The 22,612-nt window shown below is 40.6% G+C and overlaps 1 protein-coding gene across 6 annotated transcripts in view; it reads left to right on the top strand.

Annotated features, from left to right (window-relative positions):
- Positions 1-22,612, top strand: part of LOC127413879 (mitogen-activated protein kinase kinase kinase 4-like) — a 62,118-nt gene that overhangs the window by 13,457 nt on the left and 26,049 nt on the right. For all 6 annotated transcript variants that reach the window (XM_051651421.1, XM_051651420.1, XM_051651423.1 and 3 more), the window contains exons 2-12: positions 10,676-10,851; positions 11,300-12,624; positions 13,474-13,719; positions 14,543-14,695; positions 16,403-16,560; positions 16,803-16,919; positions 17,112-17,211; positions 17,296-17,379; positions 17,626-17,895; positions 18,404-18,553; positions 19,023-19,184. In XM_051651421.1, the coding sequence (XP_051507381.1) occupies positions 10,676-10,851; positions 11,300-12,624; positions 13,474-13,719; positions 14,543-14,695; positions 16,403-16,560; positions 16,803-16,919; positions 17,112-17,211; positions 17,296-17,379; positions 17,626-17,895; positions 18,404-18,553; positions 19,023-19,184 (2,941 nt within the window). The remainder of the gene's footprint in view (positions 1-10,675; positions 10,852-11,299; positions 12,625-13,473; positions 13,720-14,542; positions 14,696-16,402; positions 16,561-16,802; positions 16,920-17,111; positions 17,212-17,295; positions 17,380-17,625; positions 17,896-18,403; positions 18,554-19,022; positions 19,185-22,612) is intronic.

Raw genomic sequence — 22,612 nt, 5'->3', positions numbered from 1 at the left:
AAATAAACATCAGTACTATTTAGTATCAGTCAAATGCTGACCATTTAAATAAAGAATAAATAAAAATAAAACAAATAGTTAAATAAACATCAGTACTGTTTAGTATCAGCCAAATGCTGACCATTAAAATAAATAAATAAAAATAAAACAAATAGTTAAATAAACATCAGTACTGTTTAGTATCAGTCAATTGCTGACCAGTATCAGTCAAATGCTGCGCATTAAAATAAAGAATAAATAAAATAAATAGCTAAATCAACATCAGTATTACTGTTTAGTATCAGTCAAATGTTGACTATATTAATACTGTCGAGGCGAGAGATAAACAGCAGCAGCGGTGTTACACCGTATTCTGCTATGCAAGTACAGGGGAAACTTTCAATGGTGGAAATCCAGACTTTTAAATATTACATTTTGTAAATGCTACGACTGGAATTGTTCGGTTGAAGGGGAAGCTGAGCTTCCACTCAGCTGACAACAATGAAAGTAGCTACGTGATTAGCTAGTTAGCTATAAGCTCATTGTCACGGAGAGTAAAAGACGGACGTTGTTTATTTTACTTTCCAGCATTGCGTCTCACCAACTAGGTCACAGCGTAGCATGAAATCAACACTCAGCAGACACAATCCACCACCGCACCATTGTTTGCTGAGCTGCAAAAAGATGCTCTGATGTTTACCTTTCAATCTGCTACATTACTGACTGCACTGAGAAACTATAGCTGGCTAACAGCAAACAGACATGAGTGACATGGTTGTCAGGGACAGGGTTAACGTTATATTAGTAATATTGAAAAGGGAAAATGATGGGGTCATTGTTTATTAACTTTCCAGTATGTATTTAACAAACTAGTTAGCAACTTACCGACACACAGCTCAACTCCACCCTGTCTGCAGAGCCACCGTCAGCTCAGAGTCAGCTCTGTAAACAATGGAGTCGGAGCGCGCTCTGCTGGACAAACTATGTAATGACACCAATTCTAAAGCATTGTTTTCTGCATTATATGATCTGAAAAAAAGTTTTCATATCGGTATAATATACGCCGATACCATTATATCGGTGAAAGGCTAATATCGGCCGATAATATTGGCCGACCGATATATCGGTCAGGCACTATTTTGCTCATTATTACAGTTTAATATTTCTCTGTAATGTAGAACAGTGTTAGCAATGTTACTTATAACATTCTTTCTCAGCCCTGGAACTCAAACCATTTTCTGATGCCCCCCAAAATATATATATTTAACTAATTAAATATCATAAACGTGTGACAACTAGTCGACTAATGGCTTAAACTAACGACTATAGTCGACTAGGAAAGTCAAGGTATTTGGACATTACTTCAGCAGTCTCAGGGGTTGGGCTTTTGGAAATTATGTCATTGCCATGTTTATTGAAAAAGGACACACATCAGATTGCATGCAGTATAACCATGCAGTATGTATAATAGGTATGGGGCACAATGCTTAATGAGGTTGACTGGTTTATCTAAATATTTTCTTATAAATCCTTATTGTAGATAAAAGCCTTTCGGAAAAGTTACGTATTCCACATGCACAACTTTGGCCGTTGTGTCACAAAATGTTGCATTTTTAAGACTGCATGTCAAGTTAAAAAGGTACAACTTTTAAAAACGTCTCTTAAGAGCTCTGCATTCTGTTCCATTCTGTTGTGCTTCATCTAGCTCCTTTTGAACACAAACCTATCTAAACGCCCCATGAGAAATGCACCCAGGTGGACCTGAAACCAACCTAATTGAACAAGCTTTTCTTACAGGAATGTTCCAGGTTCAATTGACAGAAGTTGGCTTAATGTTTATAAAACAGATCATACCAAAAATATAGAGAGAAGACATAGGCCTATGTGTTAGCATGATTTTTAGTGACAAAATCAGGGACTTAAATTAACAATTTAGCACACAAGCCAAGAAAAATGTGAAAAATTGACCAGCCAGTCAGATTTCTTACCGGCCAATTTATTTATTATTTGTTGCATTTTACAAGGGAGTTTTACAGACACAAGAGACAAATAAACAATACTATATGCATGTTTAAAAGTGAACTGCCTTTTTAAAGAATTCTATTGTTTTATTAGCCTATCTAGGAAATATTTATTTGCCAGGTAGTCCATTTAGAATTATTTTTTCAGATTATTCACTTATTACAACAACTAAATTTGTATTTTACCTTACATGTCATATGAACGACAATTAAGTCTCATAAGCTTTAAGTGCACACATCAGAGTAGTGGTGTTAAAAGTACCGGTACTTCAATACCAGGTCGATACTAAAATAAAAAATACGTAACGATACCAGTGTTTCTGCAGTACCGGTAATACCAAGCACCGACTCTATCTGGTATCAGTGCACAATATGACTGACACACGACTGCTTTAAAATGCTCATTTTGAGCATGTGCTCTATTACTCCTTGTACACTGAAATGGACAATTAATCAAATTAAAATCATGACATGTCCTAGTGTGATTTATTAAACCGCTAAAGGCTGCAATCTTAGTCTTGAAGAGCTGTGTACTCTGAATGAATGTATAAATCCGACCGCTCATACATATTGAGAATCATTCACGACATGTATCAGATGACAGAGCAGATCACTAATCTACTGTAAACCACGCTGCACATGTAAACTATATATTTATATAATTAAATCACAGTACTTTTGATTCAAACTCAACTTTATTTACAAAGCATTTAAAACAACAGAGTTGACCAAAGTGCTTCACAGTAATACAATTTAAAACATAATTACCACATACACAAACACCAGTAATCTAAAGCACAAAATACAAACACTCCAAAACTGTGTCCTACATTTCATTTGTCAGACTCCAAGGCCAGTGTAAAGAGATGAGATTTCAGATGTGACTTAAAAGTGTTGCAAACTGTTTATCCGGAAAGTGAAGATTCAGGCAAAAAACACGTCATAATAAAAGCATGTTTCAAAATATAAGCTAGAGCCCTGAAATTGTGATAGAAATATATTACAAATGCATTGTAAAATTTAATATTCACTGTAATGATAATAATAATAATGATGAAGCAATATATCACAAGCAAGACTGCTGTTTAATAAAAACTGGCAAAAACAAAATGCAATGACATGTTAAAAAGTTATATTTTCACTTGTTAAAAGATTTAATAATTAATTGATTAGACACAATTTTGACAATGAAATTTAACTAAAACATGGAGTTATGGAAAATAATAACAAAAAGGAAAACATGATTTGGTAAAAAATAAAACAGATTAGGGGGGCCTGGGTAGCTCAGCGAGTATTGACGCTGACTACCACACCTGGAGTCGTGAGTTCGAATCCAGGGCGTGCTGAGTGACTCCAGCCAGGTCTCCAAAGCAACCAAATTGGCCCGGTTGCTAGGGAGGGTAGAGTCACATGGGGTAACCTCCTCGTGGTCACTATAATGTGTGGTTCTCGATGAGGCGTGTGGTGAGTTGTGCGTGGATGCCGCGGAGAATAGCACGAAGCCTCCACACGCGCTACGTCTCCGCGGTAACGCACTCAACCCACGTGATAAGATGCGCGGATTGACGGTCTCAGACGTGGAGGCAACTGAGATTCATCCTCCGCCACCCTGATTGAGGCGAGTCACTACACCACCACGAGGACTTGGAAGGCATTGGGAATTGGGCATTCCAAATTGGGGAGAAAAGGAAAAAAAAAAAAAAAGAATAAAACAGATTTGAGTAGGGCGCTACATAAAAGCACTTAAGCAATGCATCCTTGATTGAGAAACACTTGAAGGAAACATGGATTTCTTTTAATGTATTATTTACATTGAAAAGTAACTTTTTGAATGGGCTAAACAGGTGTGTTCAATAGCACATTGTCATATTAGCATATTTATGCTGTGGTACCGAAATTGGTATCGAGAACTGTGAAATTTCACTGGTATCGATACCAACTACTGAAATTTTGGTACCGTGACAACACTACAACAGAGTAGCAGTTCTTGAGTTAGTCAATTAATTCAGTCAGCTCCAAGGGACTCATAAGTCTTTTTGATTCACTAAAAAAGAGACAGCTCATAGAGTCGTGCTTTTGGGAATCAGACAACAGTTATTGATTCACTAAAAATAACCAACTCACAGTAATTTGTTTTGGAATATGATTACACCATCGCTTGTTATGTCTTGTGCTGCAGGTTCAAAAGAACTGGCTCAAAAGACTAATTTGTTTGGGAATCGGTCTACTGGTAGTGCTTTGTCGCGTCTCGTGCTGTAGATTAAAGTATGTAGTATGTAAAGTATATAGAATAAAGTATGTTGAGTTTTAGATATTTATATTGGAAAACAAGCCAAAACAAAAACAAATCAAAAACGTATTTTGTTGCAGTTTATAATGGAGCGAAGACTACCTCTCTCACCTTTGTTCACTTCAATCTATCTTTAACTCACAAAAAAACTAACTCTCTCTTATTAGTAAAGCTGCGTATTGCCAATTTTCTTCAGGATAAGAAATGCATAGTGACATATATTATGATTCAATAAGTCGCAAGCCATCACGTTATAATCTAGCTGCATTAAGCGTGCATGCTCGAGGGATGAGCCCTCGACAGAGTGTGCATCAGCCGGGTGCAATTTCAATCTCTCCCCTTAGATCGGGACATTCGCGCAACTCATAGAAGAGGCGCTGACCAAACAGGGAAATGCCAGTTACGGAGTTTGAAGTTATTTACATGATCTGCTTCCGTATTATTTTAACTTTATTAAAGCTATAACGCATTAAATATAATTGCATTTAAGATGTAACGCCGGTGTGTTTCCTTTAAAGATGCTCGACACGCAAGTTTTGCTTAAGCGGAGCGGCAGCTCCAGCTCCACTTATTCCACAACGGGAGTGCTTCTGTACTTACTTATTTTGTATTTTTGCATTATAATTCCCTCATACTTTGCGATCTACATCACCTGAAGCTGTTTGGAAAGTTTAGAGTGCATCTGGACTGTGAGCTGTGTAATTCTTCCTCTCCTCAGTCAGGCGCGAACTGCACTGCTGCTCTTGTGTGCAGTCATTCGAGTTTCATATTATCTCATGTTATGTTAAAATGAGATCAAATGACTATTCAACAACGAACATTTTTGTTGACACTTTTTTTTTTTATTGTCGACGCTGCCGGTAACATTGACTAATCATTTCAGCCCTAATCTCAAGACATCAGCAAGGAAGTTAAAGCTCGCAAATGGGTCTTCCAAATGGACAATGACCACAAGCATACCTCCAAAGTTGTGGCAAAATGGCTTAAGGACAACAAAGTCAAGGAATTGGAGTGGCCATCACTAAACTCTGACCTCAGTCCGATAGAAAATGTGTGGCCAAAACTGAAAAAGCGTGTGTGAGCAAAGAGTCCAACAAACCTGACTCAGCTGCACCAGTTCTGTCTGGAGGTATGGGCCAAAATTCCAGCAACCTATTGTGGAGCCTGTGGAAGGCTACCCAAAACGTTTGCCCCAAGTTAAACAATTTAAAGGCAATGCTACCAAATACTAATGAAATGTGATGAAAGAAATAAAAGCTGAAATAAATCATTCTCTCTACTATTATTGTGACATTTCACATTCTTAAAATAAAATAGTGATTCTAACTGACTTAAGACAGGGAATGTTTTCTACGATTAAATGTCAGGAATTGTGAAAAACTGAGTTTAAATGTATTTGGCTAAGGTGTATGTAAACTGACTTCAACTGTATATCCCCCAGCCCTACTCTTGAGGACAAAGCTGGGACGTGTAAAATAATTGTACTAGCTGACATAAACTGATAGAAATCAAAAAACACCCGCCAGAGTGGTCTGTGACGCTGCGGAATTAACCGGCCATATAGAAATTTTACCCGCATTTGCCGCTTGCCGAGTGATAATTTCGGATCCTGGTTATCAGAATCAGAATGAGCTTTATTGCCAAGTATGCTTACACATACAAGGAATTTGTCTTGGTGACAGGAGCTTCCAGTGTACAACCATACAAAAACAATACAAAAACAGCAGCAAGACATAGATAATAATAAAAAATACAAACTAATTATACACATATGTACAGATACACACATACATACATACACACATACACATGGGTAGTGCAAATCTAATACAATCTGTTATGTACAGTGCAAATGTTTTTGTTTTTGTATTTTTTTTTGTTTTGTTTTTCTTTTCAGAGGAATGAAATGGCAGAAGAGGTTGGATGTGTTGGATAAGTATAAGAAAACTAAACTGTGAATTGCACATAGTTATTGCTCAATGGGGCAATTTAACTGTTCAGGAGATGGATAGCCTGAGGGAAAAAACTGTTCCTGACGGTTCTGGTTCTCAGAGCTCTGAAGTGTCGGCCAGAAAGCAACAGTTCAAAAAGGTAGTGGGCAGGGTGAGTGGGGTCCAGAGTGATTTTTCCAGCCTTTTTCCTCACTCTGGAAATGAATAGTTCTTGAAGGGGGGGCAGGGGGCAACCAATAATCCTCTCAGCAGTCCGAACTGTCCTTTATAGTCTTCTGATGTCTGATTTCGTAGCTGAACCAAACCAGACAGTTATTGAAGTGCAGAGGACAGACTCAGTGACTGCTGAGTAGAACTGGATCAGCAGCGCCTGTGGCAGGTTGAATTTCCTCAGCTGGTGAAGGAAGTACAACCTCTGCTGGGCCTTTTTCACAATGGAGCCAATGGGTTTCGAGCGATACGCCTGTCAATGTGGGTCTCCCACTTCAGGTCCTGTGAGATGGTAGTGCCCAGGAACCCGAATGACTCCACTGCTGCCACAGTGCTGTTTAGAATGGTGAGGGGGTCAGTGTTGGGGTGTTCCTCCTAAAGTCCACAATCATCTCCACTGTTTTGAGCGTGTTCAGCTCAAGGTTGTTTTGACTGCACCAGACAGCCAGCTGTTAACCTCCCTTCTGTATGCAGACTCATCGTCATCTCGGATGAGGCCGATGACAGTGGTGTCATCTGCAGACTGACAGAGGGGTTCTTGGCGATGCAGTCATTGGTGTAGAGGGAGAAGAGTAGTGGGGAGAGCACACATCCCCGGGGGGCACCAGTGCTGATTGTACAGGTGCTGGAAGTGAGTTTCCCCTGTCTCACAAGCTGCTGCCTGTCCGTCAGAAAGCTGGTAATCCACTGACAGATAGACAAGGGAACAGAGAGTTGGTGTAATTTATTCTGGAGTACAGCTGGGATGATGGTGTTGAAAGCCGAACTGAAGTCCACAAAAAGGATCCTTGCAAATGTCCCTGGTCTGTCCAGATGTTGCAGGATATGATGCAATCCCATGTTGACTGCATCATCCACAAACCTGTTTGCTCGATAAGCAAATTGAAGGGGATCTAGAAAGGGTCCAGTGATGTTCTTCAGGTGGGCCAACACCAGTCTCTCAAATGATTTCATGACCACAGACGTCAGGGCGACAGGTCTGTGGTCATTAAGTCCTGTGATTTTTGGTTTCTTTGGGATGGGGATGATAGTGGAACGTTTGAAGCAGCATGGAACTTCACACTGCTCAAGTGATCTATTGAAGATCTGTGTGAAGATGGGGGCCAGCTGGTTAGCACAGGATCTAAGACATGCAGGTGAAACGCTGTCTGGGCCCTGTACTTTCCTTATCCTTTGCTGTCGAAAGACACGGCTCACATCATCTTCACAGATCTTAAGTGCAGGAGGGGGGAGGAGGGGGGTTGCAGGAGATGTTGGTGTTTGTGTGAAGTGAAGGTCAGAGTGGGTGTGGGGTGTGAGATTGGGCCTTTCAAATCTACAGTAGAACACATTCAGGTCATCAGCCAGTTGTTGGTCCACCACAGGGTTGGGGGCAGGAGTCCTGTAATTTGTAAGTTGTTTCATGCCAGTCCACACTGATGCAGGGAGGGTTAGCTGAAAACTTGTTTTTCAGCTTCTCAGAGTATCTTCTTTTAGCCATTCTGATTCCCTTATTCAGTGTGTTCCTGGCCTGATTGTACAAGACTTTATCCCCAACTCTGTAAGTATCCTCTTTGGCCTGACGAAGCTGCCTGAGTTCCGCTGTAAACCATGGTTTGTCGTTGTTAAATGTTAAATAAGTCCTAGTAGGAATGCACATATCCTCACAAAAACTGATATATGATGTAACAGTATCTGTGAGCTCATCCAGATTGGTGTCTGCAGCCTCAAAAACACTCCAATCAGTGCAGTCAAAGCAGGCTTGTAGTTCCAGCTCTGCTTCGTTGGTCCATCTCTTTACAGTCCTTAATACAAGCTTAGCAGATTTTAATTTCTGTCTGTAGGTTGGAAGATGATGAACCAGACAGTGATCAGATAGTCCCAAAGCTGCTGTAGGAACAGAGTGATATGCATCCTTTATTGTTGTGTAGCAGTGATCCAGTATATTTCTGTCTCTGGTTGGGCATGTGATGTGCTGTTTGTATTTGGGCAGTTCACGTGTGAGGTTTGCTTTGTTAAAATCCCCAAGAATAATAATAACTGAGTCTGGGTATTGTTGTTCTGTGTCTGTGATTTGATCAGTCAGCTGTTGCAGCGCTGTGTTCAGACACGCGTTTGGCGCGATACACACACTCACCAGAATAAATGAGGAAAACTCCCGCGGCGAGTAGAAAGGCTTACAGTTAATAAAGAGCGCTTCCAAATTAGGACATCACATCCTCTTTAACGTTGTTACATCTGTACACCAACTTTCATTGATGTAAAAGCATGTTCCACCGCCTCTCTTTTTCCCCGTTAACTCCGCGATGCGATCCGCTCTGAACAGCTGAAAGCCCGGCAGATGTAACACGCTGTCCGGAATGGCTTCACTCAGACAGGTTTCTGTGAAGCACAAGGCAGCAGAGTTTGAAAAGTCCTTGTTTGTTCGGGTGAGGAGATGTAGTTCATCTGTTTTCTTAGGGAGAGTGCGGAGATGCTCGGCAGCGTTGTACAAAAGCCGCGCCGACGGCACCTGACCAGCGCGCCTGCTCGTCACCCTCGCCTACGTCTCAGCGCGCGTTTAAACAACACAGCCGCGCCTCCGACTAGAATGGCAAACAAAACGTCTGAATATTCAAAATCCGGGAAAATATTGACTGGTGTATGCAGTCGAATGTTCAGCAGTTCGTCTCTGGTAAAACTGACTGAAAAAAGATTACTAACAGGACAAACAAACAAAAATAACAAAACAATAGAAGCGCTCCACACCGAGGCGGCCATCCGCGGCGCCAGCATGATGGTGTTTACCAAATTACAGGGTTTACTAGTGTTATGTTGTCATGAAAACAAAAAGTTTGTCTTTATTGTCTCTTGCATTCCTTATATAAAATGCCTCCAAAGGAATTTGTCTGATCAGGGTGAAGTGAATCGGAAACCAGCCTAATTATACCAACCAACTAGTCATTCAGGCAACTCACAAACTAGTCGATTTTGAAAGTATGTAGTTTTGCACATCTCTGTTGCATTAAAGGTGCAGAAGCCTTCTATTTTCTCTTGTAGTGATGTGAGTCAGCTTAATGTAAATGTGTCCAGGGCTTTTGGTTGTGTCCATATGTTCAGTGGTGGTGGGGGGTGTTGGGCAGGCTGCATCTGAAATTTCTGGCATGAGGACCTCAATGTTCTGCAGCAGGTGTCTTATGGACTTTCTGCAGACTCCCTGAGGGACTGTGGGTGATTTTATGTGTGTGAGGGGCAGATGGATGACTCTGGCTTTGCTCTCATAGCTCTTTGTGAGTGGATTCACAGATTAACGGAACCAAAGGCTGACCCCACTGTGAAAGTGATCCCTCCTCCATTGCCTGACAGTGGCCCCATATCAATATTATATTCCTTCCATACTCACACACAGAGAGAGACATGCACTTGTCCAAATTCACCCACCTACATACACCGTTTGTTTCAGCATGATGGGCAGTTTTGCACCAGATTGCTCCCACCCACTAGCAACTTTTTGTTGGTTTCTTTGTCTATAGGATAAAGGGTTTATGGGATTTTACTTAAAATTAGGCTTAACGTATGTGTGAATTGTTTGCTATAAATTTATTTATTACATTTTTAAGTAACATCTGACCATTTGATCAAAGCCAGCTTGTGATGATTCTGGTTCTGGCCTACTAATTGAAATCATCTTTTGTTTCTTAAGTTGTTTCCCTATTCTGAAATATCCTATGCAAAGTCAATTTTAGTCTATCCATTAAAAATAAAGTAGGATACGTACTTCTTCACCAATTATCTGTTTCTACGATGCAAAACGATACTATTCATCCCCAAGGGGAAATTGAAGCGTTACAGCTGAAACATAAATACAAAATAGAAAATGTGAAAAAAATGAATGCATCACAGTTCAGTACAGTAAAGGAATATGAGAGAAGACAAATAGAAATAAATAAAAAGACAAAAAACTACATGGAGCTGCTGCAACAAGCTGCCACACATGCAGCACCAATGTCTAAAGTCCAGCCTTGAGTTTACAGCTGCTTGGTTTGTGGTCAGTGTACATTCTTGGGTGATATGCTGTCTGAACAATTGCAGTATGGAAAATCTCAAGCCGTTGCAACGTGTCATCAGTCACTTCCAGCGTAGATGGAAAGTAACATAAGTTATACACTATGGAGTTTGACAAATCCATGCTGAGCCTGTAGTGTCTGTTTTTAATTTCATTGCGGCATTATTGCATAGTCATGTCACATTTGTTTCTTGTGCAGGCCGAGGGACTCATACAGAGATGTGTCCCAGGAGAACACTGAGGTGGATGAGTCTTGGGACGATCCCAGCCAGGAAGAGGAGACTCTGTATGCTACCTCCCCTCCCCGTACTCCCCGGCTGATCAAACGCATGTCCAACAAACACCAGAGAAGTGGCCAGGGGTTTAAGGGCAAAGGTAACTTTGCACATTTTTGAAACTGCATATGGTCTTAGGCCCCTATAAACATAAGTGGTGCACAGCCATTCTTCTGGAGTGACCTGTTGCACATTCAAGAGCTTGAGATCCGTTGAATGAAAATTGATGCATGTGGCATTTTCCAGCCAAGTGGGCATTGTTGATTATTTCAAAATGCCAAATGTTGTGGGCCTGGTTGATAGATTGGCATATGACTCAGGACATAACAAAATAAATCTTTTGTACAGTTTTTTGTATTTCTTTCACATTATACAAAAGGACAGTTGCGAGGTAAGCAAAGTAGATGTAGAAATGAGACTGAGGAAAGAATCTTTTCAAAATAAAAAACGGTTCATATGTAGCTTCATTCATTAGTAACCACATTGTATAAAACATTGTATGAGTTTGGTTGTTTGTCACTAATTTGCATCTGTTCTGTCATCTACAGAGAAGCCGTGTTCCTCCATCCCGTTGTCTCAAAGAGAACGTGAAGGAGCCCGATCGGCTGAACCTCCTGAAGAGCACAGCTACAAGCAGGAGAAGAAGCAGCGCTTCAACCAGCGCTCCAACGAGCGTGATAGCAAGAAGACCTTTGAGGGCTCCTTCATGCTCGACTCAGTCTCTAAATCCAGTGCCATCGGCTCTCGAAACATGGACCCCCGCAAGCCCTACCTGAGCCTGGGCATGCTCCCTGTGCGCACCCATCGGCAGACCTCTCGCACCGACTGTCCGGCGGACCGCCTCAAGTTCTTTGAGACCCTGCGGCTCCTGCTCAAGCTTACTTCCATGTCGTCCAAGAAGAAAGAGAAGGAGCAGCGAGGCCTGGAGAATACGGCCTTCATGGGCCAGAACAATGAGGTCATCTGGCTGGAGTTGCAAGCCTGGCATGCCCGCCGTAGCATCACGGAGCAGGACCTGTACCTGTACACCGCCCGCCAAGCCATACCTGACATCATCAACGAGGTACTGCACTTCAAAGTGGATTATAGCAGCCTATCTGGGCATGAAAGCAACCTCACAACAGAACAGAGCGACTTTTATCCTGGAGAAACCAATTGCAGGAATGATCCGTTTAGTTTCAGCACCTCCTCCATGTCCTGGGGTGAGGTCGATGCTGCTGCTCCTTTTTCTTCCACATTGGAGTGCCGAGAGCACCTGCAAAGGCAGCGAATTGCCTTTGATCAGGTAAAGCGAGTCATGTCACTGTTGGAGTCGGTGGAAGCTCTGTACCCGTCTTTGCAAACCCTGCAGAAAGACTATGAGAAGTATGCAGCTCGGGACTTCCAAGGCAGGGTGCAGGCACTCTGCTTGTGGCTCAACATCACTCAGGACCTCAACCAGAAGTTGCGAGTGATGGGCACCGTGCTGGGCCTCAGGGACCTTTCCCGCATCGGCTGGCCTGTCTTTGAGATCCCCTCACCTAGATGCTCACGTGGCAATGAGGACGAGGAGGTGGATGAGGATGAAACCGAGTCCACTGCTACCTTCACGGCTGAAAATGATGGAGAGGAAAGGACCCTGAGTGAGGCAGATAGCGACGGAGAGCAGTCGCCTTGCCTCACACCAAAGTGTTCACGCCTCATTTCGGAAGAGGAGTTCCTCCCACCGGACAACAAGACCCAGTGTTGTCCCACTGCCATCTACAGGCCGTTTGTGGATAAGGCACTTAAACAAATGGGACTGCGTAAACTTATTCTCAGACTGCACAAGCTGATGGATCGCTCACTGCAGAGGTCCAGAACTGCACTTTTGAGTCGCATGCCGGCTCAAGAGGTGAGAGAGCAATTGTAGAACTTATGGTTTCTTGGAGGACATTAGTTTGGTTCTGAATGTAAAGAACATTGGAGAAAAATGGAAAAGTTTCTGTTGGCTTCATAGCAATTTGGTTGTTTGGAAATAGTTTGAATTGTTGTTTAGGCCTAGATGCTTCTTTGGATGTTAATTGCTATGTTTACATGCATCTGATTGAGCTTGATACAAATTACATTTCTATTTCCTTTGCAATTGAAAAGTTGGTGCAAATTTATAGGGAAATGAATTGCCATGTAAACGTTTGAAATCAACCACTTTCACAATCCATTACAAAATTCCTTGTGTGGATGCATTGTTCAGTGCATGACAACTCTTTCCCACCAATCTTTGCTATGTATTCACATTCAGAGATGTCTAGTTATTGGGCGCACACGACGCTGCAAAACTAGATGGCTTCCACTATAGTCTGAAGCTCTCTACACTTGACTCTTTCCCATTTCTCGTTGCTATGGTAATGTTGACACTAAATGCCTCTCCTTGCATGTGCAAAAATTTTGTTTGCAATACATGTGACGCATATGTTAACCAATATTTTCATCGGATTGCAGAGTTTAAGGGTTCTTATTAACAGTTGATTTGGAATCTTCTACAATTTAATTTAATTGATTGCATTTTACCAATCTGTGCATGTAAACGTAGCTCATAGTCCATTTCCTTTCATCATTACTTATCAGTATTGTGAAGCATCAGTATATGCAGATTCAATATTGAGCATTAGCTTTGAGGTCGATGCATACTTTTTTTGTGTTCATTACCAGATTGATATACTAAAAATGTCTTCATCCATATTGTCATTGCACTTCCTGTTAGTTGTCAGCGGTCCCAGTTTCTTTGCACTGTGATTACCTTCCCGAGCTATCTCGTCACCTGGGTGGTCAGGAAGAGGCGGGGTCAGGACGGGTATCGTGGGAGGAGCTTATGGACATGGACCTGCCCTCATTCCGGCCAGCCTTCTTGGTGCTTTGCCGTGTGCTGCTAAACGTCATTCACGAGTGCCTCAAACTGCGACTTGAGCAAAGGCCTGCTGGGGAACCATCCCTGCTCAGCATCAAACAGGTCATTACTTACAAACATACAGTTGTGTTACCTACTGCGTTACCTATGGGTTTAAACCCAAAATGTGTCCACAAAAATGCAAAGTTTTTATATTAATTTTCATATCCTTATTTTAAATAAATAAAATGTATTTATTTAAAATAAGTTAACCACAAACAGTTAAAACTAGTATTTACAAACAACAGTCAAATAGGGTTAACTATTTGACTGCTGTTTGTAAATACTAGTTTTAACTGTTTGTGGTTAACCGACATGGGTTTTTCTACACAAATGAACAGCTTTACACAGTATTTATTACAAACTAACAACAAAATTTGTTATTATTGTTATTATTTTATATTTAAGTAATATACTTTTTATTGTATATTATACTAATTATATATCGACAAGACAGTTGGTATATTTAGGAACTTGCACAAGGGGAACAACCACTACTTTTAATAGGCTAATCAGGCATGGTTCTTGTCAGTCAATGCCAGTTAGCTCTGTTCTTCTATTTGGATAATGCAGATAATCTCAAATTGGCAAAATATTGATCGATTAATTGGCCTAGCCATTATATCAGTCCTTCACTAATTTTATTTTATATATTTGTGACTAACTCGTTATGTTAAGTGCTTAGTTGTGAATCTAATTGATGGTCTATTTTGTTTTACATTTGATTTTGATAATTATGACAGTTTTGAACATGATGAGATGCTTCATGCCCCCTGTGTTTGGGGATTCCCAATAAGAGCTTTTCACACATTCTACATAACAAAATGAACTAAATTCCGAGAAACATTAGAAATGGCTCATTTGTGCGTTTGTGTGTATGTTGTAGTTGGTGCGTGAGTGTAAAGAGGTTCTTAAAGGAGGGCTCCTGATGAAACAGTACTACCAGTTCATGCTGCGTGGCGTCGTCACTGACCCCCAGGGTCTACAGACTAATGCCAACATCGATGAGTTTGAGGAGGATCTTCACAAAATGCTAGAGGTGGGATTTTACGAACTAGAAATTAGCCTCTCTGTCTATCAGTTACATTTACTTTTATGACAGTGTGACAGTGAGTCCAAGAAAAAGACAATCTTGAAGATGTTACACAAAATTCAAGTACAGCTCCCATCTGAGAGAGTCCACCAAGACATCTAGAATTCCAGTGTAATATGACCAAGATTTCGCATGGTGTGAGTTTGTCACACCATGCATGAAAAAAACATGCGTGACTGTTTGCAATTAAAAAAAAAAAAAAAAATTGATATTATTGACATCTAGATTAACAGTATGATTCCTTCACTGTGACTCAGTGGGAGTGGTTCTCTGTGTTTGCTGGCTGCTAATCTGTACCAGGGATTTTTGCCCAGCTCTGCTCTGTTGTTTTATTGCATTTGTTGTTTTTGTATGTGATGTGTCTTGATAGAGCAAATAAGAGCAAAGTCTGGATGGCAGTAACTATTTAAAAGTAAGCTAAGTCAGATACTTTGAGACGAATCTATAAAATGGCTTTATTCTTCACTGGTAAAGGTGTTGTTCAGAGGAACATGACTTTTGAGTGGTTCTTATTCTGTACCATGTTTTGGTGAGCTCTTGGACGGCAGTAATCTGAGATGGGATTACTGTAGAAAAAGCACACAATTGAGCTAGAAACACAAGTATGGTCTGCACTGATCTAAAAGAGCAGCAGTTGTAAATGAGTCTAGTTATGTCAAAGCAGTCCTTTTTAAAGATTCATTCAAAGCCATCACCGATCATCAAAGTGTTTGTAAATCACCTTAAAGGGATATTTCACCCAGAGATGAAAATTGTCTCATCATTTACTCACCCTCATGCCATCCCAGATGTGTATGACTTTCTTTCTTCAGCAGAACACAAATGAAGATTTTTAGAAAAATATCTCAGCTCTGTAGGTCCAAACAATGCAAGTGAATGGTGATCAGATCTTTGTAACTCCAAAAATCACATAAAGGAAACATAGAAGTAATCCATATGACTCCAGCGTTTAAATCCATATCTTCTGAAATGATATGATAGGTGTGGGTGAGAAATAGAACAATATTTAAGTCCTTTTTTACTCTATATCTCCACTTTAACTGCAATTAGGATGACATTTTCAAACTGAAACACATAAATACACTAAAAACAACTAAAAATATAATTTATGTAACTTGAAGGCAAAGTGTGTAATTGAATAAAAGAAAAAAAAAAAAATAACATGGATAAAAGCTTAATAAACATAAAAATAAAAAAAATCCACACTTCACCTTTAACCCATTGTAGTGATAAGCATTAGTATTTAACTAGCTAAATATTTTTATTACAAAATCAAACATGTAAAAGGACTTAAGGTAATACTTTTGATTGACTCAAATGTTTTTGAACTTCATTTACATTTACATTTATGCATTTGGCAGACGCTTTTATCCAAAGCGACTTGCAGTGCCCTTATTACAGGAACAATCCCCCTGGAGCAACCTGGAGTTAAGTGCCTTGCTCAAGGACACAATGGTGGTGGCTGTGGGAATTGAATTAACAACCGTTTGCTTACCAGTTCAGTGCTTTAGTCCACTACGCCACCACCACCTCCACTGTTGTTGAAAGAACTGTCTAAATGAACTGAAATGTTAAAACTAATCAGAATTTCCAACTCTAAACAAGACAGCATTCAGCATGGCATCTGTGTATTGTGTGTATCTGTGCATGCAGGTGTACTTTGACTACATGCGCAGCTGGATCCAGATGTTGCAGCAGCTGCCTCAAGCCTCCCACAGCCTGAAGAACCTGCTGGAGGAGGAGTGGAACTTCACTAAAGTCATCACCCCATACATCCGGGGCGGAGAGGCCCAGTCTGGCAAGCTCTTTTGGTTAGTCTATCACCTGGTGCACTAGCTGTATCACATGTACTCCTCATTCATTGTGTTAAAAGAATAACATTATGTGACATTGTCTTTATTGATGCAGGAAAGAAACAAAAAGATTTTATTAATCAGAATTTTATAGCAGAAATTCAAATCAACCGCTACATCAAAATTAAAGTGCATATTATAACCGTCACTAACACAGTGCGATTAAGAACATTGATTCATCAGTATTCTTGTGTTTTTAGTGATATTGCTGGAATGCTGTTAAAATCCACTGGAGACTTCCTGGATGCGGGCCTTCAGAAGAGTGGCAATGAGTTCTGGGAGTGTGCGGATGACAGCACTGCCTCGGATGAAATCAGGTGTGTCTGAGAGAACACTTCATGAGTAATTAACCTCTCTGAACACACAGCACTGATCAAAGTAGGAATATGCATTTTGGTCTTATTGACTGCTTAATTTCGATAATTAGATTGCATTACCTAATATTTTATATAACACATTTTTAAACATCTTTCAGCATCATTCATCCCTGTGTTTTTCTTTCCCTGCAGGCGTTCAGTGATTGAGACGAGTCGCTCGCTCAAAGAGCTCTTCCATGAGGCGAGGGAGAGAGCATCTAAAGCGCTGGGCTTTGCCAAGATGCTGCGCAAAGTGAGTGTTTTACAGACCCAGTTCCACCCATCTCGGCACAGTGATGGACCATTTAACGTAAACTTCTGTTTTATTCCCACTCAGGATCTTGAGATTGCAGCAGAATTCAGCTTAACCAGTGGAGTAACCGCTCTCCTGCAGGCACTGAAGGCCAAGAATTATGTGAAGGTAAAAACATATTTCTCTGTGATATTGATGGACTGTTATGACACATGATTATTGTAGTTCTGTATCATTGTATTAGCTGATTTGTAACATTTGTATATTACTACTGTATGTTGATAACATAGCATATAAAATATCAAAGCACATTCTCGGTCAATCAGATCGATTGTTTTGGATCCTGATTGGATATATGCTGTTCAAGGACATTGAAGCCATATGAAACAACTTTGTTTGTCTGTGTTTTCTTAGGTTCAAATCCCAGGACTGGAGGAGCTGCAGGTATTTGTCCCTTGTGGTCTGATGGAGCAGCGGCTGGTCATCTTACAGCTGCTAAATGCGGCTGCAGGAAAGGATTGCTCAAAAGAGCCAGACGAGAACCCAGAGGACGAGGCCTACTTGCTCATGAGCAAGCACAGAGTCGGGGACTCGACCGCTGATGGCACCTGGGCCGAGTGGGATGGTAATGTGCTTAAACTGGTGCCTCAAGTGGAGACGGTGGACACGTTACAGGTCATGAAGGTATGAATTTGGATTTGCTTGAGGTTAGAAGTTGTCAACTCATGTCATTCTAATTGCTTCATTTATTTGGATAATCATTCCAAGTAATTAATAGAGTGTTCTTTTTGTAATGTAATCTGATTTTTAATGGATTCAAACACACTATATAGGTATAAAGGTGGGTGGTTACCCAAACACCCCAAACATATGTGCTTGTTGAACATTTAATAGTAAAACCATGGGCATTAATGGGGAGTTGGTCCTCTCTAACAGCTTCCACTCTTCTGGGAAGGCTTTCCACAATACAGTATGTTGGAATATGGCTGTTAGAATTTGTCACAAATGATGCCTCAAATGTTGCCAGAAAGTTGGAAGCACACAATTCTCTAGAATGTCATTGTATGCTGAAGTGTTCAAATTTGTCCCTACTCGAATTAAAGGGCTGAGCCAAACCTATTTATTAGAAGGAGGTACATGAGTTTGCCAATGTAGTATATGTGTTGAATCTTATTTCATTCCGGATTCCCAGGTGGACAATCTCTTGCTGATTGTTATGCAATCGGCGCACCTGGTGTCACAACGCAAGGCCTTCCAGCAGTCGATGGAAGATCTTCTCACCCTCAGCCGAGAACAGACATCCAGTCAGCCACTCATCGTCTGCGCTCTGGAACAACTCAAGGTGAATAAACACAAACTATTATCTTGTGGTCCCTTCTTTCCTTCTATCATTTCTCACATATCAGCAGTTCTCTGCTTGTTGTCATTGGAGTTTGTGGAGACCCACTTTCATATTACATCAAGAAAAGGTTTCCGTCTGTGTCACGCAATGCTGATATAGCAAACAAATGGAGAATGTGGTAAAATCGTCTCAAACGCTGTCATTTAGGGAGATGAGAATTAGATATGTTGCAACAAACACATCAGCAAGTCCTGCCTTAAAGAGCACAAAGACTTTTGATGGTTTCGCTCCAAAGGCAAAAGTTAGATTTGTTATGCGATGAATTGAAATCTTATAGCTGCGTCTCAGCACAGTTTCCTTCACCAACAGGATGTTTGCAAATAGAACATTAGTTCTAATCGCAAGTACAGTACATTTGGATTGCATTGTTCTGAATTGCTCCTTTAAGGAAAATGTTTGCTTTTTTCAGAATGAGGCTCTTCAGCTGTGCATCAAGATCAACACAGCAATCGACCGTGTGGAATACATGTTCACATCAGAGTTTGAGGCAGAAGTGGAAGAGACGGAAAAGGCCACACTGCAGCAGTATTATAGAGAGGCCATGATCCAGGGATACAACTTTGCCTTTGAGGTCAGAGCCACACAAATTATCCACAGCGTAGAAATCTATTAAACATATCACAGTGTGCAGTTTTGTCCCAAAAGTACAATGATACATATGGTGTCCTTTCCCTTTATGAACATGGGCTAGTATGTAACAATGGTATGAAATTAACTTCTTTGCCCACCAGCCACAGTGGTGAATGCCCAATTTTACCAGCAACTTTGATTTATTTTTATATATAAATATATACATATATATATATATATATATATATATGTATATATCTCAGCAAAAAAAGAAACGTCCCTTTTTCAGGACACTAATTTTAAAGATCATTTAGTACAAATCCAAATAACTTTACAGATCTTTATTGTAAAGGGTTTAAACAATGTTTTACATGCTTGTTCAATGAACCATAAATAATTAATGAACATGCACCTGTGGAATGGTCGTTAAGACACTAACAGCTTACAGACAGTAGGCAATTAAGGTCACAGTTATAAAAACTTAGGACACTAAAGAGACCTTTCTAAAAGAGTCTCTTTTGTGAGACACCTAAGACAGCACTACAGGGAGACAGGAAGGACAGCTGATCATAACAAGAACTGCACAGGATCGGTACATCTGAATATCACACCTGGGGGACAGGTACAGGATGGCAACATAACTACCGGAGTTACACAAGGAACGCACAATCCCTCCATTAGTGCTCAGACTGATAGGCTGAGAGAGGCTGGACTGAGTGCTTGTAGGCCTGTTGTAAGACAAGTCCTTACCAGACATCACTGGCAACAATGTCGCCTATGGGCACACACCCACCTTCGCTGGACCAGACAGGACTGGCAAAAAGTGCTCTTCACTGACGAGTCGTGGTTTTGTCTCACCAGGGGTGATGGTCGGACTCTCGTTTATCATCGAAGGAATGAGCGTTACACCGAGGCTTGTACTCTGGAGCGGGATCGATTTGGAGGGTCCGTTATGGTCTGGGGCGGTGTGTCACAGCATCGTCGGATTGAGCTTGTTGTCATTGCAGGCAATCTCAACGCTGTGCGTTACAGGGAAGACATCCTCCTCCCTCATATGGTACCCTTCCTGCAGGCTCATCCTGACATGACCCTCCAGCATGGCAATGCCACCAGTCATACTGCTCGTTCTGTGCATGATTTCCTGCAAGACAGGAATGTCAGTGTTCTACCATGGCCAGCGAAGAGCCCGGATCTCAGTCCCATTGAGCATGTCTGGGACTTGTTGGATCGGAGGGTGAGGGCTAGGGCCATTCCCCCCAGAAATGTCCGGGAACTTGCAAGTGCCTTGGTGGAAGAGTGGGGTAACATCTCACAGCAAGAACTGGCAAATCTGGTGTCAGTCCATGAGGAGGAGATGCACTGCAGTACTTAATGCAGCTGGTGGCCACACCAGATACTGACTGTTTCTTTTGATTTTGAGAGAGATTATATATATATATATATATTAGGGGTGTAAAAAAAATCGTATTGTATTGTACAATACGACGCTCACTATACAATACAATATGTATCGTATGATACATAAACACATTATAGTGTAATTAAAACCAAGCAGCACAACACTGAGAGCTGAGAAACAGTCTCCTGCCCTTAGAGGCGGCGCTGAGCGCTCACAGGAAAACAGAGCAACACACTTCCAGTACATTCAGGCGAGAAGATTGATGGCAAACGCCAGTTAGATTGTACTGTAGCGGTACAGCTTGTCGAATTTTCCAAACAACCGTGTCATGTCCTGGTGCTACAGTATATCAAACATATTGTTTTATTTACGCCGACATCACTGCGCAAATCGGTGGATTTGTGAGGCAGAAACAGCAGCAGTAAGTTTAACAGCTGCCTCTCCCAGGAGACACTGAGTGTGACATGCACAGCAAGACGCTCATAAGTTATGAGTCATAATTATCAATAAACCAACAACGTAAGAAACCCGCGAGTATGTGAGTCTTATAATTGTCTGCTTTTGATTTAGTATGTAAACCGCTTCAAAAACAACACTTGCGCACATGTTATAAGCTGGTAAAAATGCCGGGAAAGTTTACATGCAAAGTGAAACGGGGAAAAGGGCAAAAAAAATTACATCTGCCGATTCGTTTTTGCTCAAGCCGCTAAAAAAAATATTGGATTATGTCGTAAAACCAGAGGTCAGGTTCCTCTCGAGTTTTTTTTCTTCTCACCATTAAATAACATTAAAAGGAGTTTTTTTCCTTGCTACAGTCACTTCAGCTTGTTTACGGGGGCTTTTAGACAAGGCATGATTTTCTATAAAGCTGCTTTCAATCAAAAGTGCTATAACAGTTCATATTAGTTTTTCTCAGTCAAACAAACAAAATAAATGTAGTGCTGTTGTTTAAGTTACTTAGAGCTCTGCTTTGTGTTGCCAATGTCAGACACTTTTGTGGCATTTATGATTTAAAAGACACTTATGTCAAATCCTTGTATTGATCCAATTGAATCGTGAGGCTATGCATCGTATAGTGAAATTTGTGTATCGTTTCATGCCTTATATATATATATATTCAGTACTGTGTAAAGGTTTTAGGCATTTGGGGAAAAATGTTGCACAGTGAGGATGTCTTCAAAAATAATGCCATAAATATCAATTAATGTCATTCAAAGTCCAGTAAACATAAAAAGGCTAAATCAATATTTGGTGTGACCACCTTTGCCTTCAAAACAGCACCAATTCTCCAGGTACACCTGGACAAAGTTTTTCTTGGCTGTTGGCAGATAGGATGTTCCAAGCTTCTTGGAGAATTCACCACAGTTCTTCTATCTACTTGTCTCAATTGCTTCTGTCTCTTCATGTAATCCCAGACTGACTCAATGATGTTGAGATCTGTTGTAAGGCCCCTTGTTGTTGTTCTGTTCATTTCTATTTTCAAAGGGAATGTAGAAATCTATAATTGATATTTCCTAATGATACACTAAAAGCAGAATATGTAAATTAACCATCTTAAGACACATTTTTTTGTGAAAAATATAATGTGCCTAAGACTTTTGCATAGTACTAATATATATATATATATATATATATATATATAGTATGTGAACCCTTTGGAATTACCTGCGTTTATGTATAAATTTGCTAAATGAATGCAGCAAAAACTAATTAGAATCTGGAATTGGCAAACCTGGCATCCAATTAATGAAATGAGATTGGAGGTGTGGGTTAGAGGTACTTTGACTTATAAAAAGCACTCAAACATTTTGAGTTTGCTTTTCACAAGAAGCATCTGCTGATGTGGTCCATGCCTCGCAAAAAAGAGATCTCAGAAGACCTACGATCAATCATTTTTGCTTTTCATAAAACTGGAAAGGGTTACAAAGTTATCTCGAAGAGCTTAGATGTTCATCTGTTTATAAATAGAGATGATTTAGTATTGTGGCTACTCTCCTTAGAAGTGGCCGTCCAGCCAAGATGACTCAAGG

Source organism: Myxocyprinus asiaticus, chromosome 23 (genome assembly GCF_019703515.2).
Source record: "Myxocyprinus asiaticus isolate MX2 ecotype Aquarium Trade chromosome 23, UBuf_Myxa_2, whole genome shotgun sequence".
NCBI classification, from domain to species: Eukaryota; Metazoa; Chordata; class Actinopteri; order Cypriniformes; family Catostomidae; genus Myxocyprinus; species Myxocyprinus asiaticus.
The sequence above is the reverse complement of the archived record's forward strand: the minus strand, read 5'-3'. Positions and strand labels throughout refer to the sequence as shown.